General features: G+C 41.9%; 2 protein-coding genes and 1 pseudogene across 3 annotated transcripts in view; 2 read left to right on the plus strand and 1 right to left on the minus strand.

Annotated features, from left to right (window-relative positions):
* Positions 1-25,097, plus strand: part of LOC137222341 (zinc finger protein 709-like) — a 39,987-nt gene extending 14,890 nt beyond the window's left edge. Inside the window, exons 4-6 of one of the 2 annotated variants that reach the window (XM_067733412.1) lie at positions 9,540-9,666; positions 9,882-9,942; positions 11,783-25,097. In XM_067733412.1, the coding sequence (XP_067589513.1) occupies positions 9,540-9,666; positions 9,882-9,942; positions 11,783-13,346 (1,752 nt within the window). In that variant the 3' untranslated portion in view covers positions 13,347-25,097. Of the gene's footprint in view, positions 1-9,539; positions 9,668-9,881; positions 9,943-11,782 lie in introns of those variants that run through there. The other variant, XR_010942415.1, reaches the window with a different exon arrangement.
* On the minus strand, positions 5,309-5,402 carry LOC137222851 (U6 spliceosomal RNA; annotated as a pseudogene).
* Positions 9,893-27,719, plus strand: part of LOC137222337 (zinc finger protein 709-like) — a 47,076-nt gene continuing 29,249 nt past the window's right edge. Inside the window, exon 1 of the mRNA XM_067733407.1 lies at positions 9,893-9,942. The gene's annotated coding sequence lies outside the window, so the exon portion shown is untranslated. The remainder of the gene's footprint in view (positions 9,943-27,719) is intronic.

The raw sequence follows: 27,719 nt of genomic DNA on the forward strand, positions 1-27,719 counted from the left end.
AAATTATATGTCATGGAGGAAGAGACATGATACATCTTCACCTGGTTATCCTCAGGGAACCTCAGCGTCCTTGCCATTTCACAGCCTCTGCAGGTAGGATCTGCACTGCGTGCACTTTGCTCCAGGAGCACAGGTATGACATCACACTAATGACGTCCTCCTCTGAGGATATTCGTTTCACACTCATTCAGAACTAGTATTGGAATGGGAGCTCATATGAGATGGATGGACCATTGACCCATGCATAAGATAAGACCCTCATGCCTTGGTCAAGTTCCTGAAAATTCTTTGATAATCAGATGGCTGCTCCCTCTCTGACACTGTGAAGAAATGGTTATATAGTCTTTTTCAGTACCCACAAGATCTGCTGGGTCCTTTTGGTGTTGGGAGGCAACGTTTTCCTTGTTTACTAATTTTACTTGAGCCCATATTTGCTATTGCTTGGAAATTTGCCCACCTTGAGGTCACCCCTACCACAGAAGGCTCTAGACTGTGTTTAAATTGCCGTACAACAGCCATACATAACACTAACTTGTGTTAGAGTCCTCTTAGCCTCCTTCACTGTAGAGTTTTCAGTGACCTTTCATACCTCCTAGAGTTACCCACAATGGCCTTAAATTGTCCATAGGCTTCTGATGCAAGAAACTGCCCTGTGCCTCACACTGTTTGCCATTAGAGCTGCAGTGACTGTCACACACTAAGCTCTCTTGAAAATAAAGGGTCTCGGGGCTTCCCTGGTGGCGCAGTGGTTAAGAATCTGCCTGCCAATGCAAGGGACACAGGTTCAAGCCCTGGCCTGGGAAGATCCCACATGCCGCAGAGTAACTAAGCCCGTGTGCCAAACTACTGAGCGTGCGCTCTAGAGCCCGCGAGCCACAACTACTGAAGCCCGTGCGCCTAGAGCCCGTGCTCCCAACAAGAGAAGCCAGCGCAATGAGAAGCCCGTGCACCACAACGAAGAGTAGCCCCCGCTCGCTGCAACCAGAGAAAGCCTGCGCACAGCAATGAAGAACCAACGCAGCCAAAAAGAAAAAAAAAAGAAAAGAAAGGGTCTCATAAGCACTGAGCTTGTGACCCTCTGCTGAGCTGCCCATTGTGCCTTTGACCCTAGAACTAGCACCCCATCGGGTTGGCATGCCTACCAGCACCACTGTGTGCAATGATGGAGCAAAACCTGTCCTGGTTTATGCCTCCTGCAGGAGGGTGGCCTGTTCTCTCTTCAGTCCATTAAAGGATGCTGTGGTCTTGGAAGAGGTCACTACTCCCCCAGATGGAGACTTCCCTCGGGAGTTTCTTGGTATTAACTGAATGCATAGCTCTGGGGTGTGCATAGACATTAAGGATGACAATATGCATTTGTGCATGATGAGCTCAGTGGAGAGTTGCTGCTCTTCATCCCTTGTGATATCCCTGATAAATGACCAAACCACACAGCTAACCAAACATCAGAGAGTCATCTTGATACTGGCCAAAAATTGGCCCCATCTACAGGTATTCACAGCCTTTTGGACGATGTCCAAGAATTGCCCCTTTGTATTAAAAGAAATGTTGGGATCTCTTGATTTAGAGATACCCAAAATAGAATTCAGGGTTATTCTCATCTGTACATATACTAGGTCCACAATATAGGGACTCACCAGGACACTCTTATCCATGTTGGAGTCCCAGACATGACTGGTAGTAACCGTGGCACTTCTCAGAAAATACAGTGCTGCTCTCCAACATGACATTCAGTTGAAGTTTCACTTCCGTTAACAGGTCTCAGGCTCATGGAGCACCATACTGGCTTATTGAAATAAGTTCAAATCAGTTGTATGAAAGGTGTCCCGTTTTTGTCATCAGTCATCAGGGGTGAATTGCAATGAGTCTGTCTTCAACTTTTTTTTTTTCTAATTCACTTCAGTTTTCTTTTGGAGCAATTTTAGGCTTACAGAAAAAGAAAAATAGAGAGTACAGAGAGTTCCCACATAACCACTCTGCATCCACACGGTTTACACTATTTTTAAATCTTGTGTGTGGAACATTTGTTAAAATTGTTCAGTGAATGTTGATACATTAAAGTGTACAGTTTACAGTAGCATTGACTCCTTGTGTTAAAAGATCTATAGATCCTGGCAAATGTTTAATGACATATATCCTTCATTTCATTTCTGTATCCTATAGCGTAGTTTCATTTCCCTAAAAATCCTATATGCCCAACCTATTCATTCATTCTTCCCTTGAACCCTCAAATCCTTCACAATCAGAGATTTTTTTCTTGGCTCATAGTTTTGTCTTTTCCAGATTGTCACATACTTGGAATCATACAGTGTGTAGCTTTGTGAGATTAGCTTCTTTCACTTAGCAGTATACTTTTTTTTTTTTTTTAATTCGGCTGCACGGCATGGGGAATCATACTTCCCCGACCAGGGATCGAACCCATGCCCCCTGCATTGGGAGCACGGAGTCTTAACCACTGGACCACCAGGGAAGTCCCTTTTGGGTTCCTCCATGTGTTTTCATGGCTTGATACCTTATTTCCTTTGGTATCCTTCAACCTTGCTCTGCTCTTATTAATTCCAAGAGTAATCTCTGTTGTAGATTCTTTCAGATCTTTTACATAGACAATCATGTCATATAGAACAAAGACAGTTTTATTTCTTGCTTCCCAATCTGTATATCTTTTATTTCCTTTTCTTTTCTTACTGCATTGACTAGGGCTTCTAGTACAGTGTGTTTTGTTTTTATTTTTTTCTTTGTGTGTGTGTGTGTGTGTGAGTGTGTGTGTTGTTTGTAGTACAGTGTTGAATAGGAGTGGTAAGAGGGATCTTCTTGCTCTGTTCCATTCCTGTCTTACCAGTAAAGCATCTAGTTTCCCACCACTAAGTATGATGTTAGCTCCAGGTGTCATGTAAATGTTCTTTCTCAAAAAGAGAGAGTTCCCCTCTATTATTAGTTTGTCATCCTAAATGGATATTGGATGGTGTCAAGTCCTTTTTCATGTTCATTTCCCCCTTCTTTCATTTCTGATATGAGTAATTTCTGTCTTCCCTCCTTTCTCTGTTATGTTGACTAGATATCACTTTTATTAAATTGATCTCATCAAAGGACGGCTTTTGGTGTTGAAAAGAGAAGAGTGTTCTTTTCCAATATATGTTAAATAATTTCAGATTTTTTGCTCCTTTAAATATTTCCACATTCTTTGATCTTCCAATCAAGCTTATCCTCAAAAGCACCACCAACTCTTTAATTTCTGTTTCCTGAGAGGTTTAGTTTTCCACTAATGGCTTCACAAAACCCACATCAAAACTCCACCAGCTTTCCATTTTCCATTACCACCAGTTCTTCATCTTTGCCATTATTTGGTGTTCTGAAGGTTTGTAATTTTAGCCATTGTAGGAAGTGTCGGGTGATATCTCATTCTTTTATTTTCAGTTTCCTGGTAATATATTAAGATTTTTTTCATGTGCTTATTTACCATCTGTATATCGTCAATAAAATGTGTGTTCAGATCTTTTGCTCATTTTTAATTAGGTTGTTTTCTTTTTGTTCAGTTTTAAGAGTCCTTTGGATGTTATGGATACCAGCGCTTTATCATATAGATGATTTTCAAGGATTTTCTGCCGGTCTGTGGCTTGTGTTTTCATTCTCTTAGCACTGTGTTTCACTGAGCAGGGGTTTCTCGTTTTAATGAAGTCAAAGTTATTTTTTATCTTTTGGATCTTGCATTTGCTTTTGTATCTAAAAATTAATCACCAAAACCAAGGTCACCTAGATTTTCTCATATGTTATCTTTTTGGAATGTTGTAGTTTTACATTTTACACTAACTACTCTGACCCATTTTGGGTTAATTTTTTTTTTTTTTGGGGGGGGTGCGCGGGCCTCTCACTGCTGTGGCCTCTCCCGTTGCGGAGCACAGGCTCCGGACGTGCAGGCTCAGCGGCCATGGCTCACGGGCCCAGCCGCTCCGCGGCATATGGGATCTTCCCAGACCGGGGCACGAACCCGTGTCCCCTGCATCGGCAGGCGGACTCTCAACCACTGCGCCACCAGGGAAGCCCTGGGTTAATTTTTATGAAAGGTTTTAAATCTCTGTCTAGATTCATTTCTTCGTTCTGCATGTGGATATCCAATTTTTCCAGCATTATTTGTTGAAAAGACTAAATTTTTTCTAAATTAAATATTGCCTTTGGTCCTTCGTCAAAGTTGAGTTCAGTATTATGTGTGGATCTGTAGGAAAGCACTTGACTTGTGCATGTTAACGTTTTAATCTTCAACCTTCCTCTACTCTCTTAGTAGTTCAAGGTCTTTTTTTTTTTTTTTTTTTTGCTCTTGGAATTCTTTGAGGTTTTCTCCAAAGACAGTCTTGTCATATGCCAGCCAAGGCAGTTTTATTTCTTCTCATTTTTTATCCTTTTTATTTACTTTTCCTGTCTGATTGCATTAGCTAAAAATTCCAGTATAAGATTGATAAAGGAATGGTGAGAGGGGACATCCTTGCCTTCTTCTTGATGTTACCGGAAAGGATCTAGGTCTTTCTGTATAGTCCATTTATATTAAACAAGAGGCCAGTTGATGTAGAAGTAGATGTGGGCAGAGGGGAAGCATTCTCTAGGACACTGATTTGATCTCAATCTTTTAGTGATCCTGTATCTCTGGGTTTGACTTTCTGTGATACAATGAGAAGGATGTTTGGTCTTTGTCCCGCATTCCTAGCAAAAACTTTTGAAGTCCTTGGAATGACTTGAGTAATAAGGGTGATAGAGTGTCTTTTGTTTTAAGTAAATTATGGAACCTGATGGTGTGTCAAGGAAATCTATGATTTGTAGACGGCTGAATAGAAACGTTGGTAACCAAAGCACACCATTTGTGTCTGGCATCTGAAGTAGAGGCATTGTCTAGTACTGAGCGCTTAAATCTATAGAGTGTAACATATGTGAGTTAGTGTTAGAATTGAATTGAACTGTTGGACATCTATTTGGTGACAGAGAGTTGGAGAAGTGGCATTGGGACACCACATATTTGTTGTTAGGAGGGGAAAAAAACACTATTATCCTCAGAGGTGCCCCCACCTTTGAGAGCAGAAAATGCTAAAAGAGACTCACGTTGGCTATTTCCCTATAGCCTCAGGTCTGTTAGGCTCTAGCAAAATCCCAGTTAGTTGCACGCTTGTGAAATGGGTTGTTTTCAGGACAGGCTTGTTAAAAAGAAGAAACTATTCTGGGTATATTTTTATTTATTTATTTATTTTTATTTGTTTATTTTTACAGTTGATTTACAGTATTATATTAGTTTCAGGTGTACAGCATAGTGATTCAGTATTTTTATAAAAATATGGAACACTTCATTAATTTGCATGTCATCCTGCTGATCTTCTCTGTATTGTTCCAATTTTATTTAAAAATTTTTATTGGAGTACAGTTGATTTACAATGTTGTTTTAGTTTCAGGTGTCTGGGTGTACTTTTTTGTTTCTATTTCTAATTTGGAGACAGCAGTTTACCCTGTGACCTCAGTTCTCTGGTGGAAGAGTTGTTGCTTTTAAGTTTCTTGGCTTTTTTTCTTCTGAGGACTAGAAGGTACCAGAAGCTGACTTCCAAGCTCCTTAGATACCAGACCATAGATAAGAAGTCTCTGACTCCTTTTTTTGATGTTTGACTGCTAACAACTTTAAACCTTACTTCCTCTTTCTTTCATCTACTTGTGCCCACATCTGTACATGGTGATAAGAAAACCTCAGTCTCCCTTCCTTTGATTCTGGCAAGTGATTGAATCCACAGAAGGCCTTGCTCGTGTACTTGAATTCTCACCCTATACCATCCCCTAAGCTCAATAAAAAACCCAGGCCAGGCTCCTTTCCTTCTTTCCTTGATGTCTCAAGGCATTTTTCACCTTCTTCAGAGGCTTCCTTTCCTTTTCCCAAACACTTCCATTATAGAAGTAAGAAACCCCTTTCATGCTCTTTACGTGTGTATGTGTTATCATCAGTGCAGACATCTGAACTAAATCTCGGGCGAGGCTTCATCTGTCTTTGCAGGAGACCATAACAGTTACAGAATAGGTAACATGCTGCACTTTTTGCAGTACTCTTTGCTTTACTGTTCTATTGATAAAACCTTCAGATCTGTTGATATTAGTGTATGCCACCCTTGTATATCTCTCCAAGTGCAACTATGCAGTAAATTCTGTGGACATTGTTGGGAATTGCTGGGCTGTAAATAGTGATCAAGTTCATATTCACAGGAAATAGCAATGGAGTATATCACTTGGCCATTCCATTCCTCCATTTGTGCATAATTTAATGATTTTTCCCCCAATGGTCTTCAACACTTGGGATTTTCTTTTTCTTCTTCTTCTTTCTTTTTTCTTGGTTGCTTTGGGTCTTCGTTGCTGCGCGCGGGCTTTCTCTAGTTGTGGCAAGTGGGGGCTACTCTTCGTTGCAGTGCGCAGGCTTCTCATTGCAGTGGCTTCTCTTGTGGAGCATGGGCTCTAGGGCACGCAGGCTTCAGTAGTTGTGGCATGCAGGCTCAGTAGTTGTGGAGCACAGGCTTAGTTGCTCCGTGGTATGTGGGATTTTCCCAGACCAGGGATTGAACCTGTTCCCCTGCACTGGCAGGCAGATTCTTAACCACTGCACCACCAGGGAAGTCCAACACTTGAGATTATTAAATTGACTAAGTTTTGTTCTAATCACTGTGAAATGGGATTTACTGGACATATTAGTGTCCTATTACCCAGTTGCCAAGGTGATAGACATTTTTTCATATATTGTCCTTTTCATATCTGTTAAATATGTTTTGCTTCTTTTTCCATTTTAAAATTGTCTCTGTTCATTTTAACTCTACAAAGTAGCCCTTTTCTATTTTTATATCTGTGTGCATTGCAGATATTTTCCTTTTCATGTAATTTTTTTTTTTTTGCGGTACGCGGGCCTCTCACTGTTGTGGCCTCTCCCGTTGTGGAGCACAGGCTCCGGACGCACAGGCTCAGCAGCCATGGCTCACGGGCCCAGCCGCTCCATGGCATGTGGGATATTTCCGGACCGGGGCACGAACCCATGTCCCCTGCATCGGCAGGCGGACTCTAAACCACTGCGCCACCAGGGAAGCCCTATGTATCTTTTAACTACTTTAATTTTAATACATTTGAATTTGTCTTTGTCTTTATAGATCATTCTTTTGCTTATATGAGATACTCTTTCTATTCTTCTATCAATAAAACATTTACCTGTGACTTCTAAAAGTGGCCTAGTTTTATCTTTCACATTTAAGTCTACAATGAGGAGGCCATTGTCTATGGAATGAAGGGAAATATGCTGCATTTTTCCAACTGGATAATAGTTTGTCCCTTATGTAGTCAAGTGTTCATGATATTTGCCACTACTCTCCTATTCTGTCCTTGAACAACTTTCCATATTAAATGCTGGTCTATGGAAGACACTTTTCCTTTCCTTTGTTCTGTTTGTTTTTCTTTCTGCTAATACTTGTATCCTCTGAATTACCATAGAGGTGTGTTAGGTAGACTGCCATGTTTTTCCATAGAAGACTTTGTCCATTTTTGGACATTCCTTCTTTGTATTAGGTTTGGAGGAGTAGCTTTTATCGAGTCCTAAAAACTGTTTTAGGTATTTGCAAAACTTAATAAATGTATCATTTGGGAGAGATGACATCTGGGCGACGCTGAATTCTTTCTAAGAACACATGCCATCATTTACTTACTTCAGTCTACTTTAACATTACCCAATAATTTAAAAAAAATTTTTTACATGAGGATCATTAAATATTTTGTATTAGTCTTGTTTAGTATTGAATTAAATTTGGTGTGGAGGAAACCAGAAGCAAGCTCTCAAATGTTGTCTCTTGGTGTTACCACGTAGGATGGGCTCAGTTCTCCAAGTAACAGATTAGAGACTCAGTGACCATAGTTGTTTAGGGAGGTGGGTGCTGATCAGGTAGGCATCTTCTGCTGAACATGACACAAAATTGCCACTCTCCAAAGGAAAACAGGAGTTTACCATATACACTTTAGGCTCACTGAGGCACTTTTATCTGTAAGGTTGGTCAGCTTACTCCCAAAAATCACAGATCCCAGATACTAGTGAAAGATGAAATTTGTGAGCAAGCATTTCTAAGGCTAAGCATTCTTGGGCCTGCTAATGTTCACTGTCTTTTGCACACTGGGTAGTTGGATTTTGTTATGAGCAAGTGCTGTTGTTCCAGTGAAGAAAGAGTAATTAGGGCTGCCCTAGGCCGCTCCTCTTACTCCCTGGACCCACAACAAGAGAGGTGTTCCTTCGTTGATGTTGCTCTACCAAACAAGCTAATTCTAGCATCAGAATTGATGGATGGGAGCCTTTTTTCTGTTCCCTTCACATGGACATCAACGGGTAATTGGTCTCTTTCAGGGACCAGCATTTAGGAAATTATGCCACTGGGGAATTCCTATACCTAGGATGGGCTGTCATGCTGCTGTGCCCCACCTGGGAGCTCAGAAATGAGAGAAGGTGGGAGGACAGCCTCTAGAGTGGCTGGTCAGGTATCACTTGCTGATATAAGAGAAAAGGGTTTTGTGGGTTTTTTTGAGAAAGCACTGTTGAACTCTTTATGTATTTTTATAATTTGTGCAAATTCACCATGAAACCATTGAAGATTTTAATGAAGCCCTTGCAAACTTTGTCTTAACCTGTTCCCCAAGGTCATCAAGGCCCAGATTATAGTTGTATGATTCTGCCAAAATGAGGTCTTCTGTGATCTTATCATCTCAGTATGGGTGTTCTAAAAATTGTTCAGAAGCCATCCCAAGGCACATGAATGTAGGGATTTTGTGGAGGTGTGAGTTGTCCTGTTTTCCTCCTCATGTCTCGGCTCTGACTCTGAATAACTTCCTAGCCCCATGAAATGAGACAGAGAAAGGAAAGCAAAACTGAGTATGTGATAAATATTATATAAATTTTAATTTATACTCCTCCACAAGAATATTTTCATTCACCCACCTGGATCTGACTACTTCTGTTAGCCTGGAGTACTTCAGGACAATATGACTAGCTGGATCTTGTTACAGGTTGGATTTCCACAGGACTTTTGGCCTCGTGTCTGATGATGAGAATAGAAAGAAAACCTTCCAGTTCTTCACTGTGTTGTTATTTGTTAAAACCTCATGCTGATGTGAACCTGTGCTCGTATAGTGCTGCACGATATGGTGGGTACTAAAGAGGGAATGAGAAAGTTTTTATCAGAATGAACTGGTGTGCTTAAAATGGATTATTTCTTTCATCTGTATAGCAAGTTTCTCTTATTTCTCCAAGGTGCTCTATGTCTTGACAGAGAGGAATAAAGACTTGAAGTGATCACAGTACAAATGTAGCAGTAAATTCCTTGTGTTCATGATGCTCTTGAATTCATGAGGGAGTGTCACCATAGAGTGAGAGTTCTAATGACAAAGTTATAGAACAAATGTTGGGAGACCGCAGAGTCATATGTGAACTTCCTATGAATTGAGTATAGATTGCTGGTGCTCTTCATTCTGTCCATTCTCTCACATACGTATTTCGGATGTTTTAGGATTCAGTGACCTTTGAGGATGTGAGTGTGAAGTTCACCACAGAGGAGTGGGCTCTGCTGGATCTATCCCAGAAGAAACTCTACAGAGATGTGATGCAGGAAACCTTTAAGAACTTGACCTCAATAGGTAGGGATGATGACATTCTTACTTAATTACTTAGTCAATTAGAGAACCAGTGTTGCTTGCTTATCAACATTTTCAAGAGGTGAAATGTGGAAAGGGACTACATTAGTAAATAAACCAGGCATGGTCATAGTTCATCATGGACCTGTCATGTAACAACTTTTCTCTGATATTTTATAACTTATAATGATTTTTGTTGTTGTTGGTCTGCATTTTAGGAGAAAAATGGGAAGACCCTGATACTGAAGATCAGTATGAAAATCATGGGACAAATCTAAGGTGAGTTATACTCACATGAGAAAGCAATGTCCCGTGACAGAATGTTAGTATGCCATGATATTTTTTGTTTTATTCAAGTACAGTTGATTTACAATGTTGTGTTAGTTTCAGGTGTACAGCAAAGTGATTCAGTTATACGTATATATATATCCATTCTCTTTCCAATTCTTTTCCATTATAGGGTATTCCAAGATATTGAATATAGTTCCCTGTGCTATACAGCAAGTCTTTTTGTTTATCTGTTTTATATAGAGTAGTGTGTATCTGTTAATCTCAAATTCCCAATTTATCCCTCCGCCACCCTTTCCCCTTTGGTAACCATAGTTTGTTTTCTATGTCTGTGAGTCTATTTCTGTTTTATAAATAAGTTCATTTGTATCATTTTTTTGGATTCCACGTGTAAGTGATACCACATTTTCTTTATCCATTCATCCGTGATGGACATTTAGGTTACTTCCATGTCTTGGGTGTTGTAAATAGTGCTGCTATGAATACTGGGTGCATGTTTCTTTTCGAATTAGAGTTTTTGTCTTTTCCAGATATATGCCCAGGAGTGGGATTGCTGGATCATATGGTAATTCTATTCTTACTTTTTTATGGAACCTCCATACTGTTCTCCAGAGTGGCTGCACCAATTAACATTCCTACCAGCAGTGTAGGAGGGTTCCCTTTTCTCCACACCCCCTCCAGCATTTGTAGACTTTTTAACATGGCCATTCTGGCCGGTGTGAGGTGATACCTCGTAGTTTTGATTTGCATTTCTCTGATAATTAGTGGTGTGGAGCATCTTCTCATGTGCCTGTTGGCCATCTGTGTGTCTTCTTTGGAGAAATGTCTGTTTCAGTCTTCTGCCCATTTTTTGATTGGGTCCTTTGGTGTTTTGATATTGAGCTGTATGAGCTATTTGTATATTTTGGAAATTAATCCCTTGTCAGTTGCATCGTTTGCAGATACTCTCTCCTATTCAGTAGGTTGTCTTTTCATTTTGTTTATGGTTTCCTTTGCTGTGCAAAAGCTTTTAAATTTCATTAGATTCCATTTGTTTATTTTTGCTTTTGTTTCCATTACTCTAGGAGACAGATCCAAAAAAAATATTGCTGCGATTTATGTCAAAGAGTGTTCTGCCTATGTTTTTCTCTAGGAGTTTTATAGTATCCAGTCTTACATTTAGGTCTTTAATCCATTTTGAGTTTATTTTTGTATATGGTGTTAGAGAATGTTCTAGTTTCATTCTTTTACATGTGGCTGTCCAGTTTTCCCAGCACCACATGTTGAAGACACTGTCTTTTCTCTATTGTATATTCTTGCCTTTTTTGTCATAGATTAATTGACCATAAGTGCATGAGTTTATTTCTGGGCTTTCTATCCTTTTCCATTGATCTATGGTCTGCTTTTGTGCTAGCACCATACTGTTTTGATTACTGTGGCTTTGTAGTATAGTCTGAAGTCAGGGAGCCTGATTCCTCTAGCTTCTTTCTTCTCTCTCAAGATTGTTTATGCCATGACATTGTAAAACAAAGAAATAAAATAAATCATTCCAGCCTTAAAATTAATGAATCTTAGAATTTTTGCATCAAACCTTTTTTCTCAAATGTGTCCTAAATGTTGAGTGTTTGAAAAATAGTACACTTGGAATCAGTATTCAGAATCACCATTTATGAATATTACTGTTTTGATAATTGCTATGATTATCTTGCAGAACTTTAGTAAATTCACTTTCAATCAGAATGTGCAGAAAATGTGCACTTTCCTTTAAAATGGTAAAATTTTCATTGTCATAACTATTACTAAATATAATTAATAAACAATTCATTAATAATATCCTTCTTATTTTTTACAGCAGTCATATGGTAGAGAGACTCTGTAAAAATAATGAAGGTAGTCAGTATGGGGAAACATTTAGCCAAATTTCAAATCATAATCAGAAAAAGAAAACTGGAATAAAACTATGTGAATTCAGTGTATGTGGACGAATCTTCATGCGTCATTCATCCTTTAATAGGCACATGACATCTCGCACTACACCCAAACCACGTGAGTATCAGGAATATGAGGAGAAGCCATATAAATGCAAGGAATGTGGGAAAGCCTTCAAGCATCGTCAGTCCAGACATACCCATGAGAAGATTCACACTGGGGAGAAACCCTATGATTGTAAGAAATGTGGGAAGGCCTTCAAGCTTCGCCAGTCTATTCAAAGGCATGAAAGGATTCACACTGGAGAGAAACCCTATGAGTGTAAAAGATGTGGAAAAGCCTTCAGATATCACCACAACTTTCAAAAACATGAACAAACTCATACTGGAGAGAAACCCTATAGATGTAAGCACTGTGGTAAAGCTCTCAGTTCTCTCAGATACTGTCGAATTCATGAAATAACGCACACTGGAGAGAAACCTTATAAATGTAAGCAATGTGGTAAAGCTTTCAATTGTCCCAGTTACTTTATAAAACATGAGAGAACTCATAGTGGATTGAAACCATATGAATGCAAGCAGTGTGGTAAAGCCTTCAGTTGTGCCAGTTACATTCGAAGACATGAAAGGACACATACTGGAGAAAAGCCCTATGAATGTAAAAAATGTGGTAAAACCTTTAGTTGTTCAAGTTCCTTTCGAAAACATGAGAGAACTCATACTGGAGAGAAACCCTATGAATGTAAGCAATGTGGTAAAGCCTTCAGTTATTCCAGATCCTTTCGAAGTCATGAAAGGAGACACAGTGGAGAAAAGCCCTATACGTGTAAAAATTGTGGTAAAGCTTTCAGTTGTCCAAATTCCTGTCGAAAACATGAGAGGACTCATTCTGGACAGAAACCCTATGTATGTAAGGAATGTGGGAAAACCTTCAGTTATCTTGCCAAATTTCAAAGACACATGATGAAGCATACTGGAGATGGACCTTATAAATGTAAAGACTGTGGGAAAGTCTTTGATTGTCCCAATTACTTTCGTTGTCATGAAAGGACTCACAGTGGAGAAAAGCCATATAAGTGTATGGAATGTGGTAAGGCCTTCAGTTTTCTATGTTGTCGTCAAATACATGAAAAAAGTCATACTGGGGAGAGGCCCTATGAATGTAAGCAATGTGGTAAAGCCTTCACTTATCTCAGTTCCATTCGAAAACACGAAAGAACTCATACTGGAGAGAAACCCTATGAATGTAAGGAATGTGGAAAGGCCTTTATTTATCCCTCAAATGTTCAAAGACACATGATAATGCATACTGGTGATGGACCTTGCAAATGTAAGGATTGTGGGAAAGCCTTTGATTGTCCCAGTTCTTTACAAGCACATAAAAACACTCACACTGGAGAGAAACCCTATCAATGTAAAACTTGTAGTAAAGCCTTCAGTTGTCCCAGTTCTTTTCAAAGCCATGAAAAAACTCATAATGGAGAATAGCACTATGAATGTAAGGAATGTGTGAAAGCCTTTATTTTTCCCAGTTCATTCCAAATACATAAAAGAGCTCACACTGGAGAGAAACCGTATTTTTGCAAACAGTATGGCAAAGCTTTCAGCACTCTCTGTTATATTCAGATACATGAAAGAACTCGTACTAGACAGAAACTGAATGTAAGGAATGTGGGGAAGCCTTCATGTATCACACGTTTCCAAGGACACATGAGAGTGCACACTGGAGAGAAACAGTATATATGTAAGGAATGTGGGAAAGCCTTCAGTCCCATTTCCTTGGAAAGCCACGAAAGAACTTGCACTGGAGAGAATTGTATTGAATGTAAACTATGTAGGAAAACCTTCACTTGCCCCACATCCTTACAAAACTACGTGAAAATGTACATGCGGGGCTTCCCTGGTGGCGCAGTGGTTGAGAGTCCGCCTGCCTATGCAGGGGACACAGGTTCATGCCCCGGTGCGGGAATATCCCACATGCCGCGGAGCAGCTGGGCCTGTGAGCCATGGCCACTGAGCCTGCGCATCTGGAGCCTGTGCTCCTCAACGGGAGAGGCCACAACAGTGAGAGGCCCGCGTACCACAAAAAAAAAAAGATGTACACGCGTTAGAAACTTTGTAACTGAAAAATTAGGGAAACTTTTCAATTTTAACAAGTATTTTCACAGTCATATGAAAACTGCACTGAAGAGAAATTATCTCCATGTAAGTACTATGGATACGCTGTCTGAAAATTCACAACATGAAAGAAATGTTATAAATTTTCTTTGTCATTGACTCATTCTTAAAGTGATTCTCTCTAGTATGGATTTCTAATTAGTTTTCAAAGTACACATTGAAGTGAGATAATTTTGTAGATACTCATTAAGGAAGAGTTCCTTAAAAATTAATAGGTAGTCTTTTCTTTTAGTTATTTAGTAATTTTTTGTGTGTCTATTTTGAAGTCTATTGGAACCATGAATTGAAGTTTATTTCTAGTATGCAAGTAGGTTTAATTTTTACCTAATTTTGTAAGTTATATGTAAGGAAAAGAACATTGAAAAATGCCGGTTTGGTTTTTTTTTCCTGCTGGCTTCCTGTGGCAAGTACTGGATATGCCTTATTCATTTTATATATATATATATATATATATATATATATATATATATATTCCACCTTATTTAGCAGAAAACTAACTTTTTATTGCTTAAAGATCCTTATTCTATTTTCCATGGAATATATAATTGCTATATACTTGTAAGTATGCAAAGTTTATCATAGTGCAGTCTCTTGTGAATTATCTTCATCTTTTGTCCTTTACACTTTGTCATTTCTTTTGGTTGGGATTTGGACTATGGAATTTACATTAAGAAGAGAGACGGGGCTTCCCTGGTGGCACAGTGGTTGAGAGTCCACCTGCCGATGCAGGGGACACGGGTTCGTGCCCCGGTCTGGGAGGATCTCACATGCCGCGGAGCGGCTGGGCCCGTGAGCCATGGCCGCTGAGCCTGCGCGTCCGGAGTCTGTGCTCCACAACAGGAGAGGCCACAACAATGAGAGGCCCGCATACTGAAAAAAAAAAAAAAAAAGAAGAGAGACGTGTGAAAGGACAATAAAATTTAGATTTGGCAATGTCCCTTGATCCTGTTATATTAATGTGAGTAACATGAACTACATTTTCTAGAATGTGTTGCCTTATGATCCCATGTGAGAAGTCACCAAAGCCTAACTTACATGAAACTTGGAATGCAGAAATGAAGTATGATTTAGTCAGGTTTTGAAGTCACCTGTATGGAAGGAGACAGAAGCATAGGGCCTTTGTAGACACTTGCTTCCAGCCCGTTTTCCACATTATTTTCCCTATCAGTCAAGTATATCCTCAAAACCACCGTAGACTGCTTGACTTCCACTTGATCTGAGCTGTAGGCTTCTACAGTTGTCCCCAAATTCAACATTAAAGATCCAATACAGTTTGGATTTTCCTGCAAGCTCTCATGTGTCCACCTTGTAAGAAATTTAGACTGTCATGGTTAAGAATATTCTCTGAAGCACTGAGTGCCCTGTTCTCTAGATCTTATTTGTATAAGGTCTAATTTGTAAGCACCTTGTTCTGTTTATACTGCTCCTGACTATGTGCTCCCCATTCCACTATGACAGTTACAGTGGTACAGTCCAAAAGAACTACATGAGAGTTTGTTCCTCTACTGCACTGTGCAGTGACTGCTCTGATGCAGTCCTTCTGTGTAGCATCAGCACCTTCCTCATATCCGGCAGGTTCTGTGTGTTTCCTGTTATTCATAGCTGAGTGTAATCCCTAATATGTCTTCAGTCATGTTTTATTGTATTTAATTTAAAGTGTGGGGCTTCCCTGGTGGCACAGTGGTTGGGAGTCTGCCTGCTGATGCGGGGGACGCGGGTTCGTGCCCTGGTCCATGGGGATCCCATGTACCACGGGGTGGCTGGGCCCGTGGGCCATGGCTGCTGGGCCTGCGCATCCGGAGCCTGTGTTCTGCGGCGGGAGAGGCCACAACAGTGAGAGGCCTGCATACTGCAAAAAAAAAAAAAAAAAAAAAAAGTGTACATTTTCATGTCAGGACTCAGCCCACCCACCAGCAGTGTTGCCAGTCATCTCCACAATTTAAAATCTCATGGGTGCAAATTAGACACTGATGTCAAGGAGAAAGGGTTCAGTTAAGAAGGTGGAACCACCATGGGAGGAATCAATGAGGTCTAGGGGAGTATGATTCCACAACTGGAGAAATTATAAAAATATCTAGCAAAATCGATTTTATTTTTTATTTATTTATTTAATTTATTTACTTTTGGCTGTGTTGGGTCTTGGTTGCTGCACACGGGCTTTCCCTAGTTGCGGCAAGTGGGGCTACTCTTGGTTGAGGTGCACAGGCTTCTCGTTGTGGTGGCTTCTCTTGTGGAGCACGGGCTCTAGGCGCACGGGCTTCAGTAGTTGTGGCACGCAGGTTTAGTAGTTATGGCTCACGGGCTCTAGAGCGCAGGCTCAGTAGTTGTGGTGCACAGGCTTAGTTGCTCCGCAGCATGTGGGATCTTCTCAGACCAGGGCTTGAACCCATGTCCCCTGCATTGGCAGGGGATTCGTAACCACTGCCCCACCAGGGAAGCCCCCAAAATAGACTTTAAAGCAAAAAATATATAATTAGAGATAATGAGGAAAATTATATCATGCCTAAGGAGTCAAAGTTTATAGTTTGCATCTAAAATAGTACATAGAAATGTTTCTATTTGCCATTAATGCCTATGTTAACAAGAGATCGCAAATCAATAACCTAACCTTTTACCTTCTTGACCTGAAACAAATAGACTACAAGATACTACTCTAGCCAAGGTGAGTTTATTCAGGATCAGCGGAGCACTGCAACTCGTGGTCTGCAACATGGTGAGTCACATTGCAGGTTCCTGCACAGCAAGGGAAGGTGAACGCTTGTGTAGAGCAGAAAAGAAAGTTGGAAGGGCTGTAATAAACAGAGCATCAGTGACTTTTCATTGGCTGAGTCCTTGCCAGGAAAGAAGAGGTATCTTTCTTCTTTCCTGTTGGGCTCTACTGTCATTGCAGGATGTGAGAGCTCCCCCTTGTGGTCTGCCCACTCTATTTGAGGTTTCTGTGTATTCATTTTTTCCATTTTCCCCTTTTGATGAAAATCTTTCTCTGAAAGCATCGTTGATCAAGAGTCAGGTTTTCTATATAGTTTCAGCAGCTTTTTTCCCTCAATGTCAGGGTTTCCTGGGTTTAGTATCTCATGTCAAAGGGAAAGTGACCAGATACTAAGGTCACATTTGAGTAACAAGAAGGGGTAAGAGAGAGAACCTTCAGGCACTTTTTATCTAGTCCATATGTTATTAAGATAATAAGCATTGGCTATCATCTGAAGAGTTATGTCATCATCAAGGGTTTGGCAACAAACTTCCAGCAGACTTGGTCCTGATATCTTGGGAAAGCTGTCTCATCAAATCTTGTCTGCTTCAATTCTGGGAGATCTTTACTTGCAGGTCACCAGATGATGTGCAGCTCCAGTCAGGGTTTGATGTTTTCTTTAGGTGTGTCATAGATGTGTCACGTGAATCCAAGAGTCCATTCCTTGGAATCTGATGGCACAAGGGTTGGTCAGCAGTACTTGATAGGGGTATTTCCAATGAGCTTGAAGAGAGTTCTTCTGGAGGTGTATTTTTGAATAAATGAAATCTCCAGGTTGCAAGATGTGATACTTAAAGGTCTTTGTTTCCCAAGGGTACACTGTGAAAAGACTCTTCTACCAAAACATGATTACTTTTCATAGAAAAAATTAGGTCTTTGCAATGTTGGAGCATCTCCCCTTTTATGAGTTGTGGGTCAAAAGAAGCAGTAGGTCAAGTGCGTTGGGTGTTCTGTGACTGTCTCAAAGGGTGAGAGTTTATGAGTTCCAAAAGGGGTGGGTCTGAGATTTAGAAGAACTAACGGCAGTGCGTTTGGTCAAGGTATTTGTAGGACCTCAACAAATTCTGCCAATTGAGTCTTAATACCATTAGTGTGTTTGACTAAACCAGACGATTGAAGGTGGTAAGCACAGTGACAGTGTTGCCTGTCAAACAGCAGAGACTTGTCAAAGCACCTAACCAGTAAAGTGGGTTCTTCAATCACTGTGAAATTTGAGGAGTTCCCCTGGTAGGGATAATCTTTTCCAAAAGGATTTTAGCCACAGTAGAGGCAGTAGCATGTCTGTAAGGGAAGGCTTCAGTCCAGTATGAAAACATAACAGACCATGTCTTAAACATATTTATATCCATTAGACAGGAAGTTGCATGAAATCTATTTGCTGGCCTCAAATGGTTCATTAGGCAGTTTTATTTATTTTTATTTTTTAATAAATTTATTTATTTATTTATTTTTGGCTGCATTGGGTCTTCGTTGCTGCCCGTGGGCTTTCTCTAGTTGTGGTGAGCCGGGGCTACTATTCATTGCAGTGCACGGGCTTCTCATTGCAGTGGCTTCTCTTGTTGCGGAGCACGGGCTCTAGGCACGTGGGCTTCAGTAGTTGTGGCACTCGGGCTCAGTACTTGTGGCTCGTGGGCTCTAGAGCACAGGCTCAGTAGTTGTGGCAAATGGGCTTAGTTGCTCCGCAGCATGTGGGATCTTCCCGGACCAGGGCTTGAACCCGTGTCCCCTGCATTGGCAGGTGAATTCTTAACCACTGCGCCACCAGGGAAATCCCTATTATGCAATTTTAAATGTTTATTGGCGAAACAGACAGGCTTCACTGGGCTATGCTTTGGACAAGTGGGACAAGTGAGGTAGGCACTTTTTGTGGACTTGTTAATGCTTCCCCACCAATGTTGAGTGATGAAGGATATCATTTGGTCAGTTGACCAATGGTTTAATGCATGGATAGTGGTAAGGAGTGGGAATTTTAGAATCTCTGGTAGGAATGGATTGGTATTTGGTCCAAACAAGAGCTTTCTCTTTTTATCAAACCAAAAGTTGTTGAATTTCCAATCTTGTTTTTCCTTTTCTGAGACCAATTGTTGGGCTTGTCTAGCCAGTTTTTCTAAATTATTTGGGCAAATATCCCTTTGGTCTATGACAGACATTTGGCTGCTCTAGATCCCTTTAAGGGCAGCATTCCTTGGAGAAATATCAGCAAGGTGATTTTCCCTAGCTTCAGAGAGTCAAATTTAAAATGCCTTTGGGGAATTCCCTGGCGTGTTTAGGACTCCGCGCTTCCACTGCTGGGGGGCATGGGTTCAATCTCTGTTCAGGGAACTAAGATCCTACAAGCCGTGCATCACAGCCAAGAAAAAAAAAAAAACCCTCAGAATCTTAATAGCTAATGCGGAAGGGGAATTATTGCGTTCAGTAATTCCTGAACATAGAGGCCATTTTTAACTTTATTTCCATCGGAAGTAAGGAAGACACGTTGCTTCCACAGCATTGCAAAATCACGAGCTACTGTGAAAGCGTATCTATTATCAGTACCAACACTGGCAGTTTTGTCCTTGGCTAATGTACAAGCCTGTGTAAGAGCACGTAATTCATTCAGCCTGTTGGGTCAAAGCAGCCATAGGTAAAGATGCTGCCTCAACAACATCAAAAGGAGTTGTAATAGCATACCCAGCACAGTATTTGTCATTGTCACCTTTTAAATAAGAACCATCAGTGAAGGCTTCCCTGGTGGCGCAGTGGTTGAGAGTCCGCCTGCCGATGCAGGGGAAACGGGTTCATGCCCCGGTCCGGGAAGATCCCACATGCCGCGGAGCGGCTGGGCCGGTGAGCCTTGGCCGCTGGGCCTGCACGTCCAGAGCCTGTGCTCCGCAACAGGAGAGGCCACAACAGTGAGAGGCCCGCTTACCGCAAAAAAAAAAAAAAAAAAAGAACCATCAGTGAACCATGAGAAGTCAACATTACCCAATGGAATTTCCTGCACATCATTACAAGTCAGGAGGTGGTCCGTCAGTGTTAAAACAGTTGTGAGTACTTCATCAGTGATGGAAGGGAGAAGAGTAGCAGAGTTAAAAGTTATTACAGTGTAAAAGAGTTATGTGAGGGGCAGTTAACAAGGGACTTCAGAGGAAGTGAGGCGGCTGCCTGAGAAATGTTGAGTGTGATGAAAATTTAGGAGAGCTTCAAATGCATGAGGTACAAAAATGGCTAAAGGGGATCCCACAATGATTTTATGCATGGCCATAACCAAAAGGGCAGTGGCCATAATGGCTCTAAGCTGAGGCAGGGGTGTGTCCCCATGCCACAGGGCCCAGTTGGCTGGCTATAAAACCCTATGCTATGGGTGGATGGTGGTACATGTTTTGGGGTGAGTTCCCCAAGGGCATTCCATTCCTTTTCATATACCAAAAGGATGAAGGGAATCTGATAATTGGAATGCCAAGGGTAGGTGGGTTCATTAAACACCTCTTTTCTTTGCAATTCTTTTCTTTTTTGTTCTTTTTAGCTGCGCCACATGGCATGTGGGGTCTTAGTTTCCCAACCAGGGATTGAACCTCTGCCCCCTGCATTGGAAGCACAGAGTCTTAACCACTGGACCGCCAGGGAAGTCCCCATCAAACCCTTCTTTAAGGCCTTGAAAGCTTTGTTGTCCGGTTCTTTCCATAAAATTGGGTCAGGGTTGTTACTGTTGAGTAAAACATACAGAGATTTAGCCATAAGAGAGAAATTTGGAATCCAGTTTTGGCAGTGACCCACTAGCCTGAGAAAACCTCACCATTGGTGCTTACTTTGGGAACCATGAAACTTAGGAAACTATGAAGTCTATCTGGATCTATGTGTCACCCATGTTCTGATATCAGATGCCCTAAATATTGAACCTGGGTTCGGGCAAACTGCAATTTTTCTTTGGCGACCTTATGTTCCTTTAAGGCTAAAAGCTTTAGGAGGTGGCTGCTATCTTCCTGTGAGGAGGCCTGAGAAGGAGAGCAAAGAGGCAAGTCATTCACATACTGCCTCTAGTGAAGGATTCTCTAAGGGCACTAACTGGAGTGCCACTTGTAATTGAAGAGAGTCTTTAGCCTTTTGTGGCAGAGTACCCATACAAGGTGGCAAACTTGCAAATAACAAAAAAAATGAGCTCAAGTAAAATTTATAAACACGGAATATGTTGCCTCCAGAACATCAAAAGAACCATGTAGATGTTGTAGGTGCTGTGGGGAACGATAGCCGTTTCTTCATGGTGTCAGGGAGGGAGCTGGCCTCAGCTTATCAAATAATTTCCAGAAATTTAACAGAGTTATCAGGGACTCACATTATATGCATGGCCTTGTCCCATCTGCTTTCTGTGAGCTTCTTTTTTCAATATTTGTGTGTCCTTAATGTCCTTAGAGGAGACGTCATTAATATAATGTTCTGCCTGTGTTCTTGGAGAAACCAGCATGCTGTTCAGATCTTGGCTGCAATGATTGTGTGGGAGGGCAAAGCTGTTAATGATCCATGAGGATAACCCAGTGAAGGTGTATCACACATCCCTTCAGCGGTGAAGGCCAAGTGCAGCTGAGAGGCTGTTGAACTAGGCACTGAACACAACAGACTTAGCCGAATCTGTGATATCAGAATATTTATCAATTGCTTATTAGATGGAGTTGGTAATTTCTATAATGTTGGAGACTAGGAATAGGGTTCTGTTTGGTACGACCACAGCCTTGAGGTTGCCTTAATTCACTGTAAGGTGTCATTCTTTCCTGGTTTAATGGGATAAACTGGGCTGTTAGAAGGAGGATGGAGAATAATTAACCCTTCACTAACTAGGTTTTATATACAGTTTTCAGTCCATCAAGGCCCTGTGTAATTTATGTTGGGCCATATTAACTAACTTATTTGGGGAGTAAGGTCTGTGAGGTCCAATTTTTCTTCTTTTTTTTTTTGGCCGTGCCACGCAGCATGCAGAACTTCCCCACCCAGGGATCCAACCCATGCACTGGAAGTGCAGAGTCTTAACCACTGGAGCACCAGGGAAATCCAAGGCAATTTTTAAGTGGCAAAAACTTTAATTTTAATCTATGAATCATTGGTTCAGAGCTTCCCAGCTCGTTATGGGATATTTTAGGACAATGGGTGTTGTGACCATGGAGAATTTAGGCACAACCGTGGTTCTGATGGTTAAGGAGAAACATTGTCCTACTTGTCCTCTATATTCATTAGTGCTCCTAAGATTATCAGAGGTATCTTGCTTAAATTTAGTGAGAACTCAGGTAGATCTGTACTTTGAGACCTAGTATTTATTAACTGCTTGAAGGTATCTGAATTAGTACTTTACATCAGAGAGCAAAATTAATTCTGAACCTATGTTGTAGAGGCCCAAAAGCTAAGCAATGTACTTTCATCTGTTTTGTTGTATAAATTATTTTAGTATATTTTGGATTTCCAGTTGCATCAAATTGTGGACCTTTGTTTTAGTATTGTATCTATTATTTCCTTCCTCCTGATCTACTCTTTTCGTGTTTCATGTCCTTCTTCACTGGATATACTTTGGGGAAGGGGTGTCTCTCTACCCTTGTATTTATAATATTTTTTCCTCTCAAGAGCCTCAAAACAGTGCCATCAAGGTTAGGAGTCTTCCCCATGACAACTGGTTGCATTATAGGGTTTAAGGAACCCAGGCTTAAGTCAGTTTTGAATTAATCCCTTGGCTGTGCCACAAGGATGCCATGGGTGTGCAGCAACAGAAGTCTTTAAGGGTCCTGGTGAGCCTTCTGGTATTAGGAATGTGAGCTCAGCCTGCAACCTAGTGGCTGCCTTTCCCCCTCTCCTCTTTTCTTTTCTTTCTTTTTTTTATTTTTTTATTTTTATTTTTGGCTGCGTTGGGTCTTCGTTGCTGTGCATGGGCTTTCTCCAGTTGCGGTGAGAGGGGGCTGCTCTTCCTTGCAGTGCATGGGCTTCTCATTGCAGTGGCTTCTCTTGTTGTGGAGCATGGGCTCTAGGTGCGTGGGCTTCAGTACTTGTGGCACACAGGCTCAGTAGTTGTGGCTCACGGGCTCTAGGAAGCAGGCTCAATAGTTTTGTTGCACGGGCTTAGTTGCTCCGTCGCACGTGAGATCTTCCCGGACCAAGGCTCGAACCCATGTCCCCTGTGTTGGCAGGTGGATTCTTAACCACTGTGCCACCAGGGAAGCCCTCCTTTTCTTCTTAAGTGACTGCTTTTTCAGGACTACCCCCTCACACAATGAGGCTACCTCTTTCACAGGGTGTAGTCCCTTTCTCCCAACCCCATCCCCATGGCATTTTGGGGTCAACCCAGCCTCTGTCACAGTTTCTCTATAACACACAGATAAATCCTGGCACAGACATCAACCCAGGACTACTTTAAGGAGAGCCCCAATCCCACACCCCTGCTCCCAAAGGCTTAGAAATTCTTGAAACTTTCAATTCTGGTCAGCCAACCATAGAACAGAGGCCTGGTGGGGTCAACAGTGCAAGGGCAGCACAGCTCACGGCACAAGCTCCCCAGCGCCCAGCAGCCCACAGCGCTGGCAACCATCAGGCAGCAGAGCAGGTGAGCAAGAGAAGACAGACCCACAGGTGGCGGTCATGTGTGGATATGCTGCTCACGACGACAGTTATTATTGTCACCTGCAGAGATGTGGTTTCCTTGTTGAGGCTGATGCCAAAGTGCCCCCCCCCACACACACACCAAGAAGGTAGGAAAAAGCTTCTGACTCAGGTCTTGGGGGAGGAGGGAGGGCTCCTCTCAAGCAGCTCTGAAATGGCTTCAGAAAGCAAGGTGAGGAGCCTGGCCTGGGTGTTCATTGTGGTTGGGCATGGGGCTAGGGCGAGAGTCCCTGCGCACTGGCAGGGCTTATGGTTGGAATCTCTTGCCTGCTTTAGAGGAGAGACCACCCAGGCTTCCTCTTCAGCTTGTCCAAGTAGGGGCACAAGGGGAAGAGGGTGGGGTGAGCCTTAAGGGGTGAGCAGTCAAACATCTAAAAATGTGGAGTCTTGACTGCTCACTGCACGGACAAACCTGGGTAAGATAAATATGCATTCGCAATTGCTTGGTTTAAAAGAAACACAGGATGCTCAAGAAATTTTCAAAACTGTGTTTCGCGGTGACAAGAGGAAGAGCACTGGAGGGGACCAGGATATGTGGGTTAAGGTCTTAAGTTAGACTTTACTATCTTACAGATTTAATTAAACTCTGTATGTAAAACAGAAATTTATATAGACTATATTTTACTATTTACTAATCTTTTTCTTTTAAAGGTTTTTTTTTTGTTTTTTTAATTTGGCTTCATTGGGTCTTTGTTGCTGCGCATGGGCTTTCTCTAGTTGTGGCGAGCAGGGGCTACTCTTCGTTGCGTTGCGCGGGCTTCTCATTGCGGTGGCTTTTCTTGTTGCGGAGCATGGGCTCTAGGTGCATGGGCTTCAGTAGTTGTGGCACGTGGGCTCAGTAGTTGTGGCTCGCGGGCTCTAGAGTGCAGGCTCAGTAGTTGTGGCGCACAGGCTTAGTTGCTCCGTGGCATATGGGATCTTCCCGGACCAGGGCTGGAACCCATGTCCCCTGCATTGGCGGGCGGACTCTTAACCACTGCGCCACCAGGGAAGCCCCCGTGACTTTCTTAACGTATACAAGTTACACTCTGAGTGCAGCTACACTGGATGCAAAACTCCAACCTTTTTCTACAAGAAGGCCCAAGGGAACTACAGCTAAAACCTCAGAAGGGGCACCTCCTCCCTTTCCATTCCTCTCTCACCCCCTAGCCCCCATCCCCGCAAGTGCATGTGCATCCCCAGTTTCCAGGGCTCTGTAGCTTCTCTCAGCCTAAAGGCTCCTTCCAGGGTGGGTGTGAGCAGGTAGGACACCTGCAGGGAGAGGCTCCCTGGGAGGAACCAACTAGGCCTTCAAGCAGTTCCCTTCGCATGCTCAAGGGGGCCTTAGCTTGAAGTCACTGGCCTCAGGGCCTCTACTCCCACTGGAGTTGCTAGGACCACCACTGCTATTTTAAATACACAAACCAAGTGAACAATCCAGCAAATTCACTCAAACCCAGTGTTTATGTGGAAAAGAGAAAAGAAAATTATAGGAATTTTGCTAGCTCAACAGGAAAACCCACAAGTATCTGTTGAATATTACATTCCATAAAAAGAAAAAAGTTAATTATTATTTCCATGGCAAAAAAAATTGTTTTGAATATAATCATACTTGAACACTTCTGGAGTGCAAGTCTAAGCCCTGGAAATTGATTTGAACTCACCTGAAATAAAAGAACACACCTCATGACTATTACTGCACACGATCTGGAAATGAAAAACAATTTTTAATACATAGAGTATTATATTGGAATATTTTTATTTCTTTCTGATATTTATTTCTTTATTGTATCTTAGATATAATTTCATACTGTGCTTCGAGTTTTATTGATTAAATAAAATGTATTAATTGAACACAGACTAACATCAAGTGAATACATCTTTTAAAGGTATTCCTTTGGGTTTGAGTAAAGGTCATCTGCACAACTGTAGCTCATCCTGCACTTTCCTATGAGTAGAGTGATATCTGTGCAAGTCCAATATGATTTCCTGGTTGAAACACCAAAAATAGCTATGGATGTTTAGAGGGCAATTATCCAAGGAATAATTGAGGTGAGCTGCAGACAGAGGGTATCATTTTGAGTAATATCTGAATGTGGTGGCAAAGGAGGTATATTTCCTCAGAGCAGGAAATATTCTATGCCTTCTTTTTTTTTTTTTAACAACTTTATTCTATAAATTTATTTATTTATTTATGGCTGTGTTGGGTCTTCGTTGCTGTGCGCAGGCTTTCTCTAGTTGTGGCGAGCGGGGGCTACTCTTTGTTGTGGTGTGCGAGCTTCTCACTGCAGTGGCTTCTCTTGTTGCGGAGCACAGGCTCTAGACGCACGGTCTTCAGTAGTTGTGGCTCACAGGCTCTAGAGCGCAGGCTCGGTAGTTGTGGCACACGGGCTTAGTTGCTCTGCGGCATGTAGGATCTTCCTGGACCAGAGCTTGAACCCATGTCCCCTGCATTGGCAGGCGGATTCTTAACCACTGCTCCATCAGGGAAGTCCCTATGTCTTCTTACAAGAGGAGCAGATGGGAGGTTTATGCACAAAGCCCTCAAAGCTCATTTTTTCTGTTTTCAGGGATCATTTCCATGTTTACACTTTCAGCAGATGTTAGGGAAGATGGGGTAAAAGGTGACAGTTTGGGTTTCATTAAACAGCAAAGTAAGTCCAAACTTGCTCCCCTCTTTTTTTTCAGTACTAATTTATGCTTTCTTAGCAGTGTTGACATGTGACTTTACAATTATTAGTATCTCATTTGATCTCCTGTCCCCATCATTCCTGCCACATACAAATGAAGAAAGTTAAGCTTTGGGTCTTACCTCAATTCCCATAGCTGATAACAGTGGAATCTCTCAGTTTTGAAGGCATAATGTGTGCCACTCTTCTGGGCAATGTCAAAAATTGCAAACTCAGAAGGACACTATAAGGTTTGTATAATTACGTACTTTTACAAATGCAGAATCAGAGTTTCCAGCAGGGAACATAAGACAACATGGTGTTCCATATATATGACATTGTGGAAGAGACAAAGGTATAAGAAGCTAAAACAGATCAGTGATTAAGGGTAGGGAGGGTTCACTACAACCAGGCACCACTAGAGTGGTCCTTTGAGATGATGAAGTATACTCTATCTTGGTGGTAGTATAACTATACATTTGTAAAATTTCACAACTACACTCCAAATAGTATGTGTATATACTAAAAAGTAATAGAAAGCAACAAAGATGCTTTCACATGCTAGGAGAATGTTAAACTTTCCCAAACCTTGATTTTTACACGTGTAACCCTTCTTTCCACCTTCTGTGATCCTTCATAAGAAGAAATGGAAGGACTAGAATGGAGGAAGGTCATGGGTCACAACAGGACTTTCTTGGTACCAAGTCTGACTTAGGAAAGAGGTACCTTCTAGGGCTACACCTGCTCTCGTTGCCATTCACATAACTGGTGAGAAAGTGATAGGGCTCTTGGAGTCCACTTTTGTGTTGACTCCAAGTTTTTTGGGTCATATCTTGGCAATGCTGTGGTCTGACACAAAGGTGCATGTCACAGACCTCCCCAATGGGATACAGCTGGGTGTGTCCTAATCTAATCCTTGCGCATCACACATCACGTGTTCCCAGAGAAGGTCTTGAGACCATTTCCAACTTATAAATTTCCCATCTCTAGTGTGCTCTGTGACCGCTTGTTAGGAAACATGTTTAAATCAAACACTATCCCACTCTGGAAATTTTCTGTTGTGACCTCAGGTAACTGTGAGGTGAAGCAGTGATAGAACCCAGAACCCATGTCATGAGTGCGAGGCTTAGGCCCCTCAGACATTTATTACCCGCTGTCTCATAAAGGTCAGCTGTGTACCAACAAGCACAGTTTCACAATACTTTCAAAACCACCAATAATGTCGAAAAGAGACACCCTGCCTTGTCCTAGCTATAGAGTCCCTCTGACAGACCCCACTGTTACCGAATCATCCTCCTTTTGTTCTAAAACCCTGCACGCTATGATTTCGGTGGCACATGTGCCTACCACCGGGAGGTCCCTCACCTCGGCAACCGCTTCCAGAGTTTGGCGCTCCCCTAACGAGGCTGGTGTCTACCCTTTCCTGGTGCAGGAAAATCTCTGCAGATCTCCTGACCCGTGGCCTGTGGGAAATGGTGATCTCAGCCAGACCCTCCGCCGCTGGGGCCCCTTTGCTTCCCAGAACTCTAGAATGCAACGCGCGACACCGTCTCCAAATAAGACGCGCGAAACGCCCGGGGGGGGGGGGGTCCCTGAAGTGCGCAGGCGCAGGAGGTGGTGTCTCCTTAATCGGAGGACAAGCTCCATGTTTCTCAAGAGGCAGAAATGGGCGGA

The sequence above is a fragment of the Pseudorca crassidens genome, chromosome 3 (genome assembly GCF_039906515.1).
Source record: "Pseudorca crassidens isolate mPseCra1 chromosome 3, mPseCra1.hap1, whole genome shotgun sequence".
NCBI classification, from domain to species: Eukaryota; Metazoa; Chordata; class Mammalia; order Artiodactyla; family Delphinidae; genus Pseudorca; species Pseudorca crassidens.